Genomic DNA, 20473 nt, shown 5'->3' on the forward strand with positions numbered 1-20473 from the left:
TGGAACACTTTATTTTGTCACCATAAATCAACAGTGAGTCCAGAAACAATGGGCCTATTTTTCAACCTAATAGCAGCTCATTCCACATTGCAGAGGGAGACTGTGACTCTGAATAAACTACTCAATATGGCATGAGTGTTTACATGGATATCAATATTTAATCGCAGTTAGAGACAGCTACAATTCAGAGAGACAATGGATGGAGTTTATATGAATGCCATTGCCATGAGCCAAACAATTTTTTGGAGTTTGCACGAATTCCTTGGCACTTAAATGAAAAAATAAACAATGACATCAAATCAAACCAAGTGGGATTCTGACCCCGGAGTCTGTACCCAATAACTAAATCTTCTTACATTACAAGTGATGATGAGAATAACGTGAGATCCTGTCTCATGTTTAGTTGATTCATCACTCATTCCTCCCACTTCCATAGCATCTAGTGCCGAGGACAATGATGTCTGTTGTTGATGTTATTGTTTGTCAGGCTAAGTCAATAACTAACGTTTCAATCTCAGCCATTTGGACTTCGTTATAGTTCAAACCGCAGCCCTCACACATCAATCAAAGGAAACATTGTGAGCAAATGTGTCCCCTGTATAATTGCACACAGTCCTTTTTCTATCACGCAGTGACAGTATGGAGTACTGGAAAACTGTAATGCATCCCGCGGTGAATCATTCTGTTTGAAGAGGGAACGTCTGCAATATGAAATCCATATGAATGTTTCACAACCTCGTCCAAGTTTCCATAAAAAAAAGAATCCTCTAATAAACTGCCATAGAAAATTGTCACCATCTTTCTCTTCCTTCAGGGGAGGGATGTGAGGCTTGGCGAGGCTACTGTCCTCTGCATGTGGTTCCCTGCTTTTCTCTTCCAAGGCTAAGTTAAAACAGAGCATCAAAATCCGAGCTTTAATAATTGAGGCAGAGACTGCAGGGTACTCTACTCGGGCTGTCTTGATGTGAAGAGTCCTTAAAAGATGCATGGATGCCTCCCCAGAGGGATATGGAGGGCCTTCATAGAGCCGAGCCTCCGTACACTTAAAGATTATATGTGCATCCTCTAAAGCAAGATGACCAGAAAAATGCTCAGAGGACCATTATTCTCCACAGAGAGGTTTCAGGGACGGGCCCCAACCTGGTAAGATACTGTCAATTTTCATGCCTCTAAATCAATTATATCCCCACCTACTTCAAACGCAAATCATTTGGCAAGCGAAACATTTTCAGAGTGACTTCCCAGACTGCAATAATTTAATGCAGGATGTACATACTACACAAAACTAGGTAAACAAGTACTTAGATATAGACTTAGCATTTGAGCTGATGTGATAAGGATTCCAGCAAACATAAATGTGTCAGCCGTTTACAGCAAACACATGCAGGGGTTTCTAGTTAACGCCAGCAGCCTTAACTTGAGCTTGGCTGTGCCTTTAAAATGTAATCTCTGACTCAGATGTATCGGTTTCTCCTCACCCCGCCATTAAGGCTAGGGCCTAAATTATTGATCCCCTGCCTTCATCAGCATAGCAGTCACGTCCGAGCGCAGGGGATCTAACTCTGGCTGTGTCCCCACGCTCCAGCCACTGAAATAATTAGGAGGAGTTCTCATTAAGGGAGAATGAAAGGTTGAGAAAGAGAGGAGGGAGAGCAGCCTGAGGGGCATTCTGGGTGTTTAATATCTTCCCTTGGGCCCTGAGATCATTCTGATCAAATCCGGAGGCTATGTCTAAAGACGACAGGCCATACCGCAGGAAAATACACACACCGCGTGGACACACAGCAACGCACAAATAATACATCAAGACAGCAAGAGAGAGGAGCAATGCATAAATAAAGATGTTGCGCCGTGCAACCAAATTAATAATAAATTGTGAGGATTGGGATCAATAGCATCAGCACATAGCCTCAGCAAGTATTAATATGGCAAAGTAGGAGGCTACTAAGTAGCAGTGTGAATTGGAGCAATCCCTGCTCAACTCCTTTTATTTTAGTTACTGAGGGAATCCACAGGGCTTTGGTGCCCCAAGGTAGTTTCCTTCTTAATGCTTTGTGAATCATACAACCAAAAACACACCAGTGTGTCTGTGTGTGTGTGTGTGTGTGTGTGTGTGTGTGTGTGTGTGTGGGTGTGCGTGTGTATATGAGTATGTGTGTACGTCTGCACTTGTGTGTTTATGCTGTATATGGGCTGTAAAATCTTGAGGGAAAAGTAAAAAAAAAATGAATAATTGACAAAGAGGGTATAATGAATGATTGATTTAACTATTTATAGGAGGCTGAACACTACATGTGCCAACACTGATAAACAAATGTGATGTGAACCAAGTACACATTAGCGACAAAAATACCTTTGATTTTAGTCAGTCCAAAGTACATGACTTAAGTGGACCATACAGTCAGTCCATATGGAGAGTTCTTCGTTAATTTTTCAGGATAAGAACGCACTGCAAAGGAATTGCGTTGTCATGTCAGGCTCAAGAAGAAAACATGAACACTGCCTCTAAACTGGCTTTGCAAAGGAACCCACTGACGAATGTGCATGCTACAGTAACATTCTTGCCAAAATGGCTTTTGCAATGACTAGTGAAGTCCATGAATCTTTTTGTCACATTGTGCTTTCACTGTCGGCTTGCCTCACGCTGCGACTCCTGAGCTTTCTAAGTAGCTCAGTGTCGAGGCCACACCCCTCGTTAGTGGGGAGGGTTCATTATGCAAATGATCCGACTGGAGCGGTATCAACGAGGCGCACGCTCCGTTATCGTTTTCTGCCGCCGGGGCTCTTCCTCTCCCCGATCGCTCATACGGAATCATGGCCTAATAGCATCCCATTAACATAATTGCCAGCACAACTAGTGTTCCGTGTCTCAGAGCCACTCTGCTGCTCTGCCAGCCGAAGAAGAGAGAAGAGGATGGGTGAGGGTGAGGATGGGGGGTGGAAAAAAATTTAATTAAGCCAACGCATTGGCCACTCCCTCCCACCGTAAATGTGTCTGTTTTCTTTCTTTTTTTCAAAGAGGAAGAGGGGGCAGAGCTTTTTGTTTTCAAGAGACCTTGAGAGTCTCCCTCCGCTCCTGCGAAGCAAGCAAGGTGCTCAATATTCCACTGATGAGCTCACAGCAGACGCCAGCATCACGTCCAAACCCAGTCTGCCAGGCGAAATAAAATCCCCATTATTTTTTAATTAATCCTTAATTAAAATATATTACAGCGCCGATTCCGCAAATCTCTCCTAATGTGAAAATGCAGCCCATTCAAGCATATTTACATATCTTTAATTAACGCAGCACATTCTTTCAGTCTAACAAGCCGTGCGCTTTGAGTACCAAGGTGATCCAAAACATCGCTGTAACTATGGCACATGCAGAGTTGCTGGGAACGAGGCCTTTCAGAGACCTCAGATACTCCCATAAGACAACTGGCATTGCGGTCCACTAAGGACACTCCGCAGGAATCTTTGTAGCTACAGAACGATGGGTGTACAGTCAGTCCATTAAGGCATTGCAGCATCAGCTACAGCGGTGAGGGGAAATAGTTGCAGCAGGGAGCTATAATCATGTGCTGCGCTCCTCCTCTACGCTGCCATTACCACGCCCCCAGCTCTCCTCTCAGCACAGCCACCCGTGTTGCTCTGATGAATTGATTGACACCATTTTCCATCTTCTGGCGCTGTCAGAAAAATAGAGAGAGCCTCACAGGGAGGCCTGCTACTCTGACACTCTGGCAGCAGCAGCACTGTGGTCATTTCTGAAGGGTTCTCCACTGGGAAATGTACACATACATCACAGCGCTGGCCTCGCTTAGCCCCAACAAGCACCCCATATAATCATAAAGTAGTACAAAGCTCGGTGCATCCCAAACATTAAGGAACAAGAGTGCCATTATAATAACAGCTTGCCTTACTAAACATGTTGTAATGTAAAAAAGCACAAGCTTCTGATCAATCAAAACATTATTCACACTGCGCATTTCCCATACAAATGACTGCTAAATGCTCAACATTAAGGCTCCATCGCAAAGTATGTGATCATGTGAGTCTGAGGAAGCATGCTTTCACACTCCCATCTCACAGCTCAATAACACGTCTAGCCTCGTTACGCTTATCACAATGACAACTAAATAAGCACAATTAGCAATCACCCAGGTACCCTCACTGCTGGTGATTTCATTCACCAAATTATCTGAGAGATTCTAAATGTTAGATGCAACATTTTTTCATCAAATAACGGATGATAATCGCACAGAGCGGAAACCAAAAGGAGGTTAAAACAGCATGTCAGCATCAGAAACAGCTCTCTTGTGATAGGATCCTTTTACATCAAACTCATGCTGCCATTGCTACAGTATAGACGTGCTTTGTTGACAATTTTCTTAATTCTTTCTCTTAAAAGAAAGAGTTCATTTTGTCTTTCCTTCTGACCATGGCTGCTCGTCTTTCCCTTTCACTGTCATCATCTCAATGGTCAGCAGCATACTGTATCAACACTCTCTCAATCCTAACCTCGCAAAAAACAAATTGGTGCCCCAAACCTTTTTTTGTGTTCACAAGCATGCCATACAGGGACATACATGTAACCACGCACATGCAGACAGACATACACACACACACACACACACACACACAAATACAGTACATAGCCTACACAAAATGTTTCCTCTCTCTTTTCCCAGGCTGTTTTAATTTGACACCTTGAGCTGGGGTAACTAGGTGGGGAGTGAGGAGCCGCAGAGGAATTCATTAGGCGCGCCACTGCAGGGTCCTGGCTCGGAGCGTTAATGACATTGGAGGATAGGGAAACGAGACAGCCCAGACGCAAAATGAAATAAACATGAGGACTGTCAGTTCTGACAGGCCTAGCAAAGGGGACAGAGTCATTTGGGCCGGAGACCTTCAGCCCATAAGATCAGACCAGACGGCTTATGGACCAAAACAATATTAGTGTGGGAGCACAATCATCCTCGCCAGGCCCTTAGATTCACACTGACTGTGTGTGTGTGTGTGTGTGTGTGTGTGTGCGTGCGTGTGCTGTCATTGATCTTTCTGGGCTTCACTCTTCATATCATTAAAAATATCCATCACTTGGCACTCCCGCGGCATTCAGATACACGGCTGCAATTAAATTATTAATGTCACAGCACCCCCATACAAACTGCACTCTTAATGTGCCTGGTGAAAGACATTAAATATACAGCAATCTTTGTCTGGCTTCACCGTGGATCAATTTAGATGACTACAAAAATAATACATGGAGAGAAAATAGGGATGCTAGCCATAGAGTATGAAGATGTAGGAAGGAGAGGGAAAGGGGTGCATTAGTCATTTGGCTTTCACTATTTCATGTCACTTCTTTGAATAAAAATGTCATGCACTGGCAGGTAGAACAGCAGGGAAATATGGACAAAATTGCCTCGAAAATGATGGACCTTTTGGGGTCCCTCTCACTCTCTCTCTCTCTCTCTCTCTCTTTGTCTCTCATTATACAAAGCAGGGAGCAAAGTGAAATTTTGTAAAGCGAAATCCATGACTTGAGCTTCACTTGAAAAATCCAAAAGCCAGAGCTGAAAGTGGCATTCAGTGCCCCACATCCCCACCCCCACCCCCCATTGCTACTTTACAGATGCCAGTGGCACGCTGAATAGTGGGATACAAAGTGGTATCCACTAAAGCCCCCCAAGCCTGCATCTATCTTGAATTAGAACAGCATTTTCATAGGAATTCCTTACGAAATTCACGATTCCTGGAGGTCGGAGCAACAGTTTAAGAGTTTTGTAGTGAGAATGTAAAAAGAGACTTCTCTGATAGCTACATGTGTACAATACACACAAAAGAGTGTTGAAGATATGATGTGGCTATACAAAGAAACAACAATGTATGCATAGAAACAAGTAATTCTTACTGTGCATGACTGAGTATGGTCTGTGCTTGTAAGGCCTTTTCATGAGTGCCTTTCATCCCCATTCCTCAAAGGACACAATAAAGCCGTCAGTCAGTATGTCAGTCAGTCAGTACATAGCCTAGTCTGTAATGCTCTTGGACTGGGACGGTCTCCTCTGGTGGATGCTCCATATCTGACATGAGCACTCTCATACACTGATGGAACTCCGGTCTCTTGCGATATGGCGACTGTGAATGGGCGGCAAAAGATGACCCTTCTTTCCAAGTTGCTCAGCTTCAAATATGTGGCACCGTCGCAGCAGGCATCTGCCTGGACAAGAGGGGGTGGAGGGGGGGGGGGGTGGGTGCTGACACCTGTCTCTCCTAGGACAAGCCCCCCTTTGTGACGTGGGAGCCCGGGCTGGCTGTCGGGACAGGCCTGAGACAGATATGACAGGGCCGCTGACAAGGGCCAGGCTGCACGCTGGGAGCAACACTGCAGTCCAACGCAAACAAGTCTTGTGCTCTCTGCATCGGCCGGGCCTGCAGCTAGACCCACAGCTGGCAGCTGAGAAGCCTCAGCTTATATGCGCTGATTCATTGAATGGAAAGCCACTGAGTTCAGAACAATGCTAATCACTGTTGCATGGATGGACCTCAAAGATACAAATACAGAACATCAAATCCACCTTTCTGTCAATGTCAATAGGCTGTTTTCCACTCTGCCTTCAGCGTTCTCCAGCCCCAGACTTCAAATTCACCAGACACCAGAGCGCTTGCCTCTGCTGGATCTGTGCCCCCCTGCCCCTGCCAATCTATGGCGAGGCACTGTTCATTATATCAACCTCGCTTGGCACGCACATATTTCTAAGCGCCATTCCAAAGCAGACGTCTCCTAATTGTTTTCAGGTCTGTGTTGAGACAGTCCAAGGAGAGATGCTGATAAACACTCTCCTGGAGCTGCTAAGACATCTCACAAATAGCTGCAGCACCAAACCCGCTTTGGATGTCTAGGTACAGTATGGGTGCGGAGGCATCACCAGTGCAACTCGCCTTGCTCTCTGACCACAGTCAGAACAATATGACAAATTGGCCTAGTTTTCCTTTTAATTAATCATGCCTTGCTGACAGCTACCTGTGCCACACATCATCATTAGTCAAGAGGAGAGGAAGCCCCAGCCACATATGATAAGAGAGGAGGATACACCTCATTAACTAATTTTCCGCCATTTATTTTTTTACAGCAACAAAGCAATCACAGAAATAATATTTTACAGCCCGTACCTTCATCATGGCATGTGAGTTGATTTGCCTTGTTTTACAAAACTAAAGAAGTGAGTTTGTTCAAAATAAATCTCAGAAAAAGTGGACAATTGTAGAAATTTCAAGTAGAAAATTGTTTATAAATGTGTGCTTTGTTAGGAACAGGAACAAGAGACAATGCAAATCATCCCTTCCTGAATCCTATGTCATTCATTCAAGCGTTCTATTATGTTTAAAGATTTTAAGCACACCTTAAAAAAGCATGCAACCCCAGTCACTGGATCTAAATGACTTCCCTCTGCATCACTATATTGCATCAATCTAATTATTTTCACTAACCTCTGTGTACCTCTCTAGCCTCATTCAAACTGAAATGATGTATTTAATGAACGGGTAACACACTGGGAAACAGTCAACAGAAATGCACATGTGTGGCGACAAAAGTCATTGTTCCAGTCCCTCCATGAGAACAGAGGCTGCTCCTCAGGACTTGGGAAGCCTGCAGATGATTGACAGTTCCATCTTTATAGGGGCCATCCAACAAAAAGGCAGAGAGAGAGGCCATTCTCGCCCACTGGGCTGAATGTGCTTGGAGACCAGTCATGAACTGGTGAGATAAAAAAGGAAAGCAAAATCAACCATCTTAGCATTCTGCAGATAAATCATGATGCCTCTCAGACACTCTGACATGCAGAACAATTCTTCGAACATTGGTCTGACTCTCCTTTATGTTAGGGAATACTGATTTCATGCACACTCAGCTTCTAATTGGACCCCCATATTTGTTTATCACAGTCACTTAAGGTTATAACTATGTCAAATGCCATCTGTTCAATACTAGCCAATCATGTAGGCATTTTAACAACTATCCATATATTGTACGTGTTCAGGGTTTGATGTAAAGTGTCCGGTCTTACCTTGCTCATAAAAGGATAATTGCTAGCTTCGTAAAGCAATAAACACCTCGCTAAACCCAAGATCTTAAATGTATCCAGAACAGAAAATAAGTGGTGCCCGTGTTCATAAGGTGGGTACAAATAAATACAGCTCAAACATTGTAGCGCTTCCATTTGTAAGAGGAGATATTTGGGGTGAGATAGACGGCTAGCAGGTGGATAGTGGGATGGATAGAATCTAAAAACCTAAAAAAAAAAAGCTAGTAGGGTAATAGCCTGACCTGAACTCACACAAATAAATGTTGCACAGCCTGTGCTGACATAGTTAAAAATGAAGAGAAATGTAGCAATGTAAAACCCTCTATAAGCTGTTAATATTTCATGAATAGCTGTTCTGACACTGTCAGTATATACCTAATTTGTATGGCAAGCAAGGAGAGGGAAAGAGAGAAAGCTGGCGAAGGGAAGAAAAAAGGGGGAGAAAGGGTGGATGGAAGAGCAGCAAGTAAAAGAAATAGAAGAAGATATAAGATAAAGAAGACAGTGAGAAAGAGTATTCAAAAAGACTTCAACATGCACAGAATTGGATGACAGTGGATTTTGGAAGTCAGCATGGTACAAAGAACATTTGAAATGGCCCATTTAACAGCACTGTACTCTACTCCCAGCCGATGCCACCATTTGCATACTTCATATCAGATGAAGATGGATGGTGGAAATCAATGTCATTGAGATGAGCATTTTATCAAGGTTATGCTATCCTCCAAACTCCTAAAACCTCTTTATCTCATCTCTGTCGTCAGAATATTAACTTATCAACACAATCTCTTTACCGCAGAGGTAGGAGACACTGCAGTAGCAATGTGAATTTATCAGGGAGAGAGTGCCAGTGACAGGGTGGTCAACTGGTATTACATCCAAACCACAGCCTATTCAGCTTTATAGGCAAGTCCATGTTTAGTGTAACATCATTATATGTGCTCAGTGGTTTGATTCCCTGCAGCAGTCTCCTATTGTACCTTACCTCTCTCTCTCTGTCAGGCTACAGAATCCTTCCCTTTGTCTGTATGATTAGCTGCTGGCCCCTCATTATGTGGGTTATAACTGAACTTCCATTTCAAGCCTTTGTGACTCCCACCTTTAGTTCAGGCCACTAGTCATAAAAATGTCATGCCAGCTATAGCGCCGGAGTGAAGGGCACACAGGCCAGACTGAGATCTAACGGGAATCACACGCTCAAGGCCACACCGCCCCGGGGCAAAAAATGTCCAGCGGTCACAATTTGGAGACCGGTGAAGAATTTCTGCATACTACTTGCCACACGCTCACCCTTTCCACCCTTTCGCATCAGTTTGAATGTGACTTCCACCAACTGCACATCCTTTGTTTACTCTCTGCCGGTGTAATGTTGCACCACAGAGAGAAAATGACAGACGATTTATAAAACAGGAAGAGGAGCTAACTACAGTAAGCATTAGCTATTTCTGGAGAAGGATCTCAGCAAATAACAAAGAGCTGTCAAACTCTAACAGGTCCCCGGTGACATAAAATCACATTTAAAAAAAATAATAATAATAATAAAACGCTGCTTTAGACTATGTTGAAGTCATACCAGGTAACTTTCAATAACGCAGAGAAACTCCTAATCTTGGTTTTGTGTCTTTGATCCCACCTGCTGTGGCCCCTGCTGATGGTGCAGACGATCACACTCCATGCTTAAAGTTCCCCACCATGTCGCTGGTGTCTGCACTGGGAAGCCGTCCAAAACCACAATACAGTTCTGCTATGGAACATTTGTTTCCTTTCAGGGGGCGCAGGGCCCAACACGCTCCTTCTACATTTTTCTGTCCTGCCACATTGCATGACAGTTTATTTTGGGAGGCACAGGTTGGCACCTGAGACACAAAGCTGACAAAGCACTTGGTGTCACTCCAATGAGGCCAGTTGGTGCCATGACAATGCCTCTGGCCATGCAATCCTACAAGATGGACAACACTGCATCCAGTATCTTGGCAAAACAGGAAAAGAGGCACTGGCTGTACAACAATTTGGACAATTGTACAAAAAACTCTTAAAAGGGAATTAATTGTAAACTCTAGATCTGACATACTTGATGTTACATAAACATGAGCTAGTCTACCACCTAAGATTAGTAGACATGAATACAATTTTAACTGCTGTGATGGACTGGTGACTGTGTCTCCCTGCCTTCTGCCCAATGCATGCTGGGATAGGCTCCAACCCCCCATGACCCTGAATAGGAATAAGCGGGTAAAGACAATGAAAGAATGAATGAATGAGTGAATGAATAAATGATTCAATGACTGAAAATCTGAACTGATGTAAAAACAAATTCTAAGATGTAGGCAAAATTCATAAATCTCATATTGTTTTTGACACAAAAGAAAAAATCACTATCAGATTTTAAAAGATACTTAAAGCAAAATACCAGTATTTTTCACTTCTTTCATTGCAGCCCTATTTCATATTATCTTTAGGCAATTTTATACTGCATGGCTTGGTCATTATAATTTGAGGCTAAAGGACCATTTAATTCATGTAGCTTGAAATGCCATGTGAAGTCGTAAAAACCCAGGAAATACTTAATCACTGAACTGTTTTTAGTTGGTTCACAGTATTTACTGAACAAACGTTTGCAGCTATCGGGTCCAGCAAAAATCATATGGTTCTTGTGGAGTGCATTGATTCAATAATACTACTTATCCAGGAACTTGCTGCCACTTATCAAAGCTTTTGCCCGAAATGAGCAAGGAAGCTATTTCTATAAATAAAATGGAAAGTACTCAGTTCGCTGTGATGGATTATGGCTTTAGACTGACGAGAATGTCTGTCTATAGGGTATTGGATGGATGCTGCTCCAAACCGAAAGGGATCCTATGAGTAGTGGACTGTACTACGACTTTGAATTATGCTACAACATGTTGCATGCATCAACTAACAGTCTGTGGGTTTAAAATAAAGGGAAAAATATTACTTTTAGCACAAAACATACCAGTATTTTCCTCCAAGAGGGGAATAAAGGGGAATACCACTCAACAAAGACTAACGTGTTTGTATTAGATTATAGATGATGAACTGTAGCTTTATATTATAGTGGTGGAGCTCCACAAATTATCCTGCATGCATCACAGTCATCTTCTCCATGTTGTCTAATTCATTCTTAGCTGCACATCAGTGTGAAATCACAAATGCGAGGTGTGACAAACTCTTGTTTCTGGTGTGGGAGCCGAGAGTAAATTGCTCACTAATACAGATCTGAGACACAGGGATGATATTTCAAAGTTAAAACGCCACAATATTCTCCTTTAAAATAATGGCTGTGCATGTGACCCAGTAACGCAATCATTCTTTCCTATAAGAGTGGTGTAAGTCTGTTTGAGCTGGTGGAATTTCCTTTACATTTACGACTAAGATACAGGCAGCATTTAATTTCAGGCGTATCTCTTAATAATCATCCCTCTGAGTATGTTTTTATCTGAGCCAGTGGAATGACAAAGAGATGAGTAGCAGCAGTGGAATTGCAGCATGCATTAGCTAGGCCAATTATGAGCCTTAGTGGGATGCTTTATGTTGCCCTGCAAGGAGAGGTGCTGCTGTAGCTGACAGGATAGTCAGCGGATCTGTGGGCACCACTGCTGCCAGTCAATGACGACCAAAATCAAAAGGAAATATACAATGTACTGTATAAGTTCGAACATTATATAACATTAGCATTTTGCTTACAGTTCTTTGGAAAGCACTAAAATGATATTATTCCATGATAATTTCATGTAGTGCTTCTTGGAGATAACTGTTCAGTAACCTTGTCTTATTGGGAGGAAGGTGGATTTCAGTTTCCCAGTAATGGGGAATCTGAATGCTTGATGCTGCTTTCAAGAAAATCCACTCGTCTATATATACTGTACCTGACACACACACACACACACACACCGAACAGAATAGTGAACGCATATCCTGTTTCTGATAATGCAATGGCGACTGGGCAAAAGATAAGATTACTGACTGGAATGACTGCTTAAAAAATATAGCCTACACGGACACAAGCTAGCGCGTACATATGTGCACTCACTCACGCACACACTCCTGCAAACACACACACACACACACACGCACGCACACACTTGTACTGTAAAGTGACAGAGCAACTGCTTTACTGTGTTAAATATCAGATGCAAATGAAAAGAGAAAATCTATCATGACTCTAATGTGGCCTGATAGGAGGGGGCGCACTCTCCTCTGAGGAGCCGAGCGGTGTGAGGAGGGTGATGTATGGAGGAGCTGGATGAGAGGTGAAAAGCGTAGCGAGACGGACGAAGGGAGGGGTGGATTGCTGGGAGGGGAGGGGGGCCACACAGTCCTGCCAGACTCCTGAGGGCCCAGGGCAAAAGTGGAATAAATGTTGATTAGTGTTGATTTTGTCCAACGAGCACCCGGCAACTGACAGTGGGACTAAGCTGCAGCGAAAGGGAACCATTAATCTTGGTCTGGTTTAAGTAGTGTATATTAATTTGTGTCATTTCCACTACGTGGAGAGAGGCCTCTCTCTCTTCTCTTTCTCCCTCCCTCAGTCTCTCTCTCTCTCTCTCTCTCTCTCTCTCACTCTCTCTCTCCAGTGTTTGAAAGCTGTGGCAGCCTCGGCTCTTTCATAGCATACGTACAGTGGAAGCCTGGAGGTGGCGTCTGCAAGTAGCAGCAGGGGAGAGTGGAGGAAATGAGATTCCAAACACTACATTATGGAAAATGAACTCCTGGGGGGTTGGTATGGCAACCACATTCAAATGTGCCATTGCATGTTCAATTTAACGTGCATAACAAATTTGCGGACTTGATTAAATTCGTAACATATTAAGGAAGCCAGTATAAAAAAGGCAGACCAAACCTGCAGGGACCGAGATTGCAAACAGACCCTTGAACAGAGTAAATGGCAGAACAGTGATATTTAAGCAATCGTTTCTCGGCTTTGAGTACAGGAGCCTACAGTCTGGTGAAAGATTGAGGCCTATGCTCATTTACAAGTCCACTTGGATCTCGCCTTCATTCTGCAATCTCCACACTGGCAGGGCTGCTATGAGCAAAATGTCATTTTTTTTATGAACAGCATTCCAGTGGCCTTGAGCAAACGGGGGGGAAAAAAATCATTAATCAGTTTAAAAAATCAGCTCAAAAAATCATTAATCAGTTCAAAAATATAGACAAGAAATACTGTCGGCTCTTCCTTTTCACAATGGCAAGGATAAGAGAAAATGATCAAGGTAGAAAAACTTATCCTGGAAAAAAAAATAGATCACTTTCCTTGTAAATGTGATGTCAATGTTAATTACCAAATCGCAGCACAGTAAGATTCCTATAATTAAGCTCCTTAATATGATTAACATGTATCAATTAGGCGACTGACAATTTGCATAATGTATAATGTAACCACATTGTTCTATACTGTAATGGTATTAACACACCATTTACAATACTGTCACTCACTGAAGATACTGCGATTATGATTCTGCATCAAATACAATAAAAAGTCAGTAACAGCCTTATGATGGTTAATCAAAAGGCACATTGTCCTATTTTCCCAGTTGCCTATATCCTCTGAGCAGAATTAGACTTTGGCTCTTCCTCTCGGTGGATGATTAAGCAGAGAGATTGGGGAAACAGCTGTGGTGGCTAGCTTGGCATTTCTCTCCCCTGAATGCTGCTGTATCAGCATCGAGGAGGAAGGATAAAAGGGAGACAAAAGCTGCACGTATTAGAATCATCTCTCTGTCGGCCAGGAGACTCAGACGAGACGGGACGCACAGCCTGTGACACCGCGCTCTGTATCGGAGCAGACATCTACATCGCCTCTCAATTGATAGAAGGCACAATACACCGGTACGACCTGCTAGTTTACATTTACCTTGGCTCCCAACAAGCCCCGCGAACCTCATCCTGTTGAATTATAGAGACGTTCCTGCAGTAGTGATTATAGAATCTTTTTCATTGGAAAACTCAGGATGCAGCCCTGAGCCAACCTGAAGATTTAAAAGACATGTTGAAATTCCTTTAGTTCACCAGTACGCCTTACATTTTGAAGCTGGAAATCATACCAGTTTCTCTCTGGTTATCATGAAGGCTGACGAAAATTGTTTATACAACGACCGAGCCGAGTTCTTGCCTCTGCAATACAAATAGGCAGATGCCAGGCATCTGAATGGACTGACAAGTCAATGCAGTGTAGGCTTCCATGCAGCCTCCATAATCAGATCTCTGGCTCATTTCATCCCGTCAAACATTACTCTGCTGCCCTCTGTAAAACACCCTATTTTCACCCTTCAAAAAATAACATTACATCACTTGGCTAGTCATTTTTATAAATGGAGGATCCCCTAGGCTTGAAACCTTACACTATTCAAACACAGGCCACAAGAAAGCTGCCCTTTTGTTGAGGTTGAGAGAAAAAAAATTAAACAGCAAGTCAGAGCAGCACATTTACTGAGCAGCTCAGTCAAGGAGTGGTTTTGTTTGACACTGGTAGAGATTTATGATGTTGGTGAAGTGTTTACAGAGGTCAAGGCAGCTCATTTTCCAAATCAGTTTGTCAAGCATTTGCTTATCTAAAGAGGCCTTTTCATCAATCATAAAAAAACTCATGGTGAAAAAGAACAGAAAACAGTCCTGGTTGAAAATTTCAATAAAATAAAAAGATAATATTTGTATACACATATGATGCATATAACCCCTGACTTGTTTCAACATCCACCTATGACCATATAGATAGATAGATAGATAGAGAGAGAGAGAGAGAGAGAGAGAGAGAGAGAGAGAGAGAGAGAGAGAGAGAGCGAGAGAAAGAGAGACAGAGAGAGAGACAGACAGACAGACAGACAGACAGAGATGCGGTTTGGATTGAGTTGTGTCGCATTTATTTGATGTCCCTATATTTACCAGCCTGTTAAGTTAAAGAATTCAGTTAGTGAAAGGTTAAGGTTTCATGGCCCAATAGCAGCGGAGTCAAATTGTTTGGATATATTTTTGGAAAGTCCCTGTGAGAACCTCTCCTACCAGAGGCTGCACTGGTGTTGCTAGGACATACGCTAACACAGACAAACCCAAACCGGGGCTGTTTTTACCTTTGCTCTACATTTCAGACGCACAATAAACTTAATATAATTTAATGCCCAGTCTCTTCTTCAGAATACACTGTGTTGCCCTCAATCACATTGCTCCAGGAGCTCTGACAAACAACCAGGCTCATTTGCTTTAACACACACACTCACTCACATACACACACACACTCACTCACACACACTCATACACGGTCTCTGAAAAGTAACATTCCTTTCAACTAAAAAAGACAACCAAAATATGCCAGGAATGAAACTGGCCAAAGACGAAGCCAGTGTCTAAAAAAAAAAAAAAGGAAGAAAAAAAAAGAAAAAAGTAAAGGACGCATTGGTTTAAATAAAGTGTTCCTTCCTTCTCCTTTCCTCTGGGGTGTAAGCGCACCATTGTGCTTGTTTATACTGCACAATATTTCTGTTGGCCATCCCTCACTGCATCCCAGTAAAAATACACAGAGTAGGTCAGAAGTTCAGGCCCTAGATCAACACTGGCATTGTGTCCTGCAGGTGCTGTCAGCTGCTCTGGGGACAGCCAGCCATGGAAAATATACACAGCAGAACAGCAGCTCTATGACTCTAGACTGTCTCTACACTGTAAAAAGAAAAAGAAAAACACATGGGATGTTTCTTATTACAAAGTTACAGTGGCACAAATGCAACTCTGAAGAGTCTCCAAAAGCCTTAATTTTGGCTGTTCTGTACTCAACTTTTTAAATTTTTAAAAGATGCAGCAGGGAAAGTTGGGCAGTTGGCACAAAGGCAGAGAGACAGCAGACAGAAACTGGACTTCAGTTGGTTTCTCAGGTGACATCAGCCAGCACAGAAAGTACTGAGATAATTATAGTTATACTAGACTAGAGCTGAGCTTTTTATGAAGCTGAAATAAAAATATCAGCTGTGTCAAGTGTGTGGGGAAAAAAACTGCATCCATGATCTCTAAAAAAAAAATACAATCTTAACCAGTCTTAGTCTTAATAAGCAGTTACTACAAAAAAGTTAAAATATATATATATAGGATTTTTTTTTTTTTTTACTTTCAGTCAAACCCTAACCCATAATGACAAATAAGTATACAGAAAGAGAACCATGGCAAAATGACCAAGACTATCTTAATACAGTTCAAACATTAGACAAGTACGATAGCTACCTACTATGCTTCGCGTTAACCATCAAAACTAAAATTTGATCTCTGTAAATTAGGCAAACCTAAACTGACATTGAATTAAAATAAAATGAAAACGAAAAATAAAGGGGGTCACAAAAATATAACCCTAGTTGTAAGTATAAAATTTACTGTAATTAAATTTGAAAGGGAGACTGAACCACTAGAGGGAGCAACATGATGTTGCTTTCTATAAAAAATATAAATTTATCGATTTATGTTAATATTCAGAGCAGAACTAGGATCTTTTAGGATCTTCTAGGATTAATTTTCAACTGAAAAGACCTTGTGCATACTATCACTTTAAAAATGTAAAAATCCACACTATCCTGCCAGTGACAGTAGCGTTTACCACATTTTGAGATGTTACTCAAAACACTGGTGAACTCTGTCTTGGTAAGGTATGAATAGCATCAAACATTTTAATGCTTAAAAAACATAATTGAGAGCAGCAGAAAAGGTCTGTATAGCCTACAGCACTCTATTTTTTATTTACACTGAACCCGGCAGTACTCTGTATTGCTTTACTTATCTGGAAGTTGACATGGTGTTAAGCACAGAAACTGATTTAACATGGTGATCATAATGATTTTTAGACTTTGGCAGCAAGTCTACAACTGCAAATGATCACATGCTAAATAGGAGACTTATTCCAAATGTAAAATACTAACTTTTGTTGACTCTCTCATTTGTTTTGATGCTATTGCAAACTTCACACAAGTGATATGAAACAAAAATAATCAACTTCCACATCATACCTAAATTACAGAAACAGTAGGGTATAAATTGTAGTAAAAGTAAAAATTTCCAACTAACTAAAAGTTACAACAAAGTTACCTGGATGTAATTAAAGCATACAATGATACTATTATCATACAATGATAATAAATGCTTTCAGTGCTGATGTGATACATAAAGTCTACCAAAACAAGACAAGCACCATATCTCTTCTGTAAAGCGCCATAACCTGTGCCATGTATTTATGGGTTGCCAGCTGAAAGAGAAAAGAATGGGTGTGCAGCCAGGAAGAGGTCCAAGTTACTTTGTACTCTCAGCAGAGCCGAACTTTGGATGAACTCCGAGAAGCGCCAGGGAGTAAAACACTATGCATAACTGTGTCACTCCCCCTCCAAAAACCTACCAAGACAACAAAAAAGAAGAGAGAGCCAGCAGGCTTCAAAAGGCCCCCTGCTCTCCTGAGGCAGTGGCCGATTCAAGATAAACTACGGGGCTTGAGGGCAGGCAGCGAGGTGAACTTCAATGAAAACCTCAATGAAAACATCAATGAAAACATCATGCAAGGTTGGGATCACACGCAAGAAAGAATATAAACAACTCCAGTCATCACTGCCACAAACGTGAAGTATGAGCAAGTGCAACTTTGGAGATAATGAAAATGATATCTCATTTATCCTACAACCATTCCATTTTATTTCATGCACTAATGACTGTGAAACACAGAAAGCGCTGCCTTTGACATTAAACTGGCCAACTATGGCAATTCAATATCTCACCACTGTAAGTTTTGAAGAGTCCTACACCACATCAGTCTAAAGATGGGAAAATAAAAGATGAGATGCACGCTATCAATCTGAAGTGCACTGAATTCTATCTGTGCCAATTTCAAAAATGTCACAGGGAAAACGATTTGGAAACATGACTTACGCCTCCCATGTTATGTTATTTCTCTCCTAGCAATTATTTTGGTGACATGCTCTCTCACAACTGCTTTAATAGAGAGACACAATACAGAATAGAATGAGACATATTCACCAGACTTGACAGTTAACTCACAAGGGGAGACATCACAATGCATGTGGCAATTTTGCTCAATACTCTCTATTATCCAACAATGACATCAAAACCTTATTCATATGTTGACACAATAATTGATAAGGACTGTTTAGAGGTAATTGTCCACTGTTCCTATTGTGCAATCGCTAAAACATGCAGCATTTATAAAGGAGGAAACACATGTCTGACATGTCAGTGGGATTTATATGGCAAATTGTGTTGTGACTGAATATCCAGCATCAAGTTCTTCAATGTGAATTTAAGTCTGAATAGCAAATTACCCTTTGATGATAAAATAGCCCACACACAATTGTTACGATGCTTCTCTTGAAACACACATTTTGGCATTTTTTAGCTAAATGTTTCATTGGTCAAAAAATTATGTGTGTGTTCAGTATTTGTGTGCATTTTAGCCGCTTAAGGTGACTTATAGGCTTTGCTGTTAGACAATATAGACACAACATTATGCTATCAGTGCAGTGGATACGTTTCCCATCCCAAGGTTATCTTGGCACAGGATAGCAATGAATGAATGCAATGAACTCGGGTGAAAATTTGAACTTACCTGTTTTTTCTTTGATTTCACACAAGACATTGAAAAGAGCAGGCTTCATTCTGTGACAATTCAAAGCATGTTTCCTGCAACATAAAAGTGGCTTTATAAGCAACCTCAGTGCATGTCAGAGAAAAGTATGTTATCTAGCCTGTTCTACCACTAAATTATGTACACAAGGCTGTATATGATATTTTTGTATTTCATTTTATTTCAGATAACAACATGCTATTGCACATTATTTGGTTACAAGGCACAGCTGATAATATATTACAGCTGAATAACACCTATAAGGTATATAGAACATGTGTGGCCCAGTTTAATTGGTGTAAAATGATTTTAACTATAGCCATTTCAAGGACACATAGTAAAGACAGGATCACTGATATAAAACAATAATAAAACAGTAATTAAAAAAAAATAATTATAATTAGGCTTATATAGTGTCTTATTGACTATCATAAAATAATATAATTAAGATATAGAATGCTTTTTGGGGGTTGAGGTTGTTGATCATTGGTTGCTTTTACCTCTGTAGGCTGCCTACTGTCAAGAAAAAAAATTATAAAAGATAAATAAGTAAAAATTTAGAATCATGTTTTAACATATTGTCAGTCACTTGGAGATTTATTCAATTTAATAAGAACTACACAAGATGGATGAAACCTTGAATTATAGCAAAAGTAAGAAAGTTGCATTGCATTTGCCCACCACGTTGTAAACACGCCAGGCAGGACTTTGAGTCAGTTCAGAAAGACTGGCTTGTTACTCAAGAATTACATTTCTTATTTAGTAAATAAAATATCAGCTTTATTTGTTTGTTTTATCTTGTAAATGCGCCTTTACTGAATAAAGGTGTATTTCAAAAATAGTCTCAATACAAGTTGGCAACACTAATAGGCACCATAAGAATAATTCATAAAATCGGCTACTTTAGATGTCAGATTTGTTGTCACATCGTTTCTTCCTTTGAGGAGCGTGGCTGTCAAGTTAGTCAACCAAAACCAAAACTAGTGATTTAAGTTTAAGTGCTGCAATACATGCCATCGTTGTTTTCCACTGTTTTGTCTGGTTTTGGACAAGGCTATGCCAAGCGCGTGTGCGTATTCAGTTCATGAACACCGCACTGTATTTTTTTTTTTTTTAAATTAAATTTCGCTAAATTATTATTTTTTTCTTCCTTTTAAAAAAAAATAATTTCATCTAGTTTGCCACCTCGTTATAGGCTACGAATCAGCGCAAATCTGTGCCACCTTACCTGGCTTGGGCTTCGTCCAGACTTTGATCTGTGATGGTCATAATTTGCTGTAAAATGTCTCCAATGTCCTGTTTTCTTCCATCGCCGTCTGTTCCTCCGGTGCCTTCCTGCATATGCTGCGACAGGCCGGGGTGCCCTGCCATGCCTACCCCCGTATGAGAGTGCATCAACCTCGGCTGCTCGTCCATCTCTTCCCTCTATCTAAATTCTCTGTGTCAAATCTCGCAGAAATCCTGCACACACAAAAAATCCCGACAGCGGCTTTAATATTGCGTACACCCGGTTCCTCGCAGGGTTTTCTGGCGCTGCTGGCTCGCCGAGGAGCGCGGAGTATCGGCGGGGAAGTGGAGAAACGAGCCCTCTTGCTCTGGCTGTCTCTCTCCCAGCTGGTCGGAGCTGAATGTGAAATCTGATATGAACTGCTGCTGCCTTCACTGGAGTAGGGTGTGCGTAAAAAGAGATAGGCTGGTTTATACTACAAATATGAACTAGGACACGTTTCTGTTGTAATGTGGCGCAGTGATCCAAACCCCAACCCCTCTTTCTGCCAAA

General features: G+C 41.6%; 1 protein-coding gene across 4 annotated transcripts in view; it reads right to left on the reverse strand.

Moving 5' to 3' along the window:
• pbx1b (pre-B-cell leukemia homeobox 1b) overlaps window positions 1-20109 on the reverse strand; it is a 48000-nt gene extending 27891 nt beyond the window's left edge. For all 4 annotated transcript variants that reach the window (XM_071524326.1, XM_071524325.1, XM_071524324.1 and 1 more), the window contains exons 1-2: window positions 19922-20109; window positions 18676-18749 (exon numbers count right to left, since the gene is read on the reverse strand). In XM_071524326.1, coding sequence (XP_071380427.1) covers window positions 18676-18749; window positions 19922-20109 — 262 coding nt within the window. The remainder of the gene's footprint in view (window positions 1-18675; window positions 18750-19921) is intronic.
• Window positions 20110-20473: the final 364 nt, after the last annotated feature.

Source organism: Centroberyx affinis, unplaced genomic scaffold, assembly GCF_046629955.1.
Source record: "Centroberyx affinis isolate AG114_WGS23_722 - 3 ecotype Tasmania unplaced genomic scaffold, CSIRO-AGI_Caff_v1 ptg001183l_1, whole genome shotgun sequence".
In the NCBI taxonomy this organism is placed as follows: Eukaryota; Metazoa; Chordata; class Actinopteri; order Beryciformes; family Berycidae; genus Centroberyx; species Centroberyx affinis.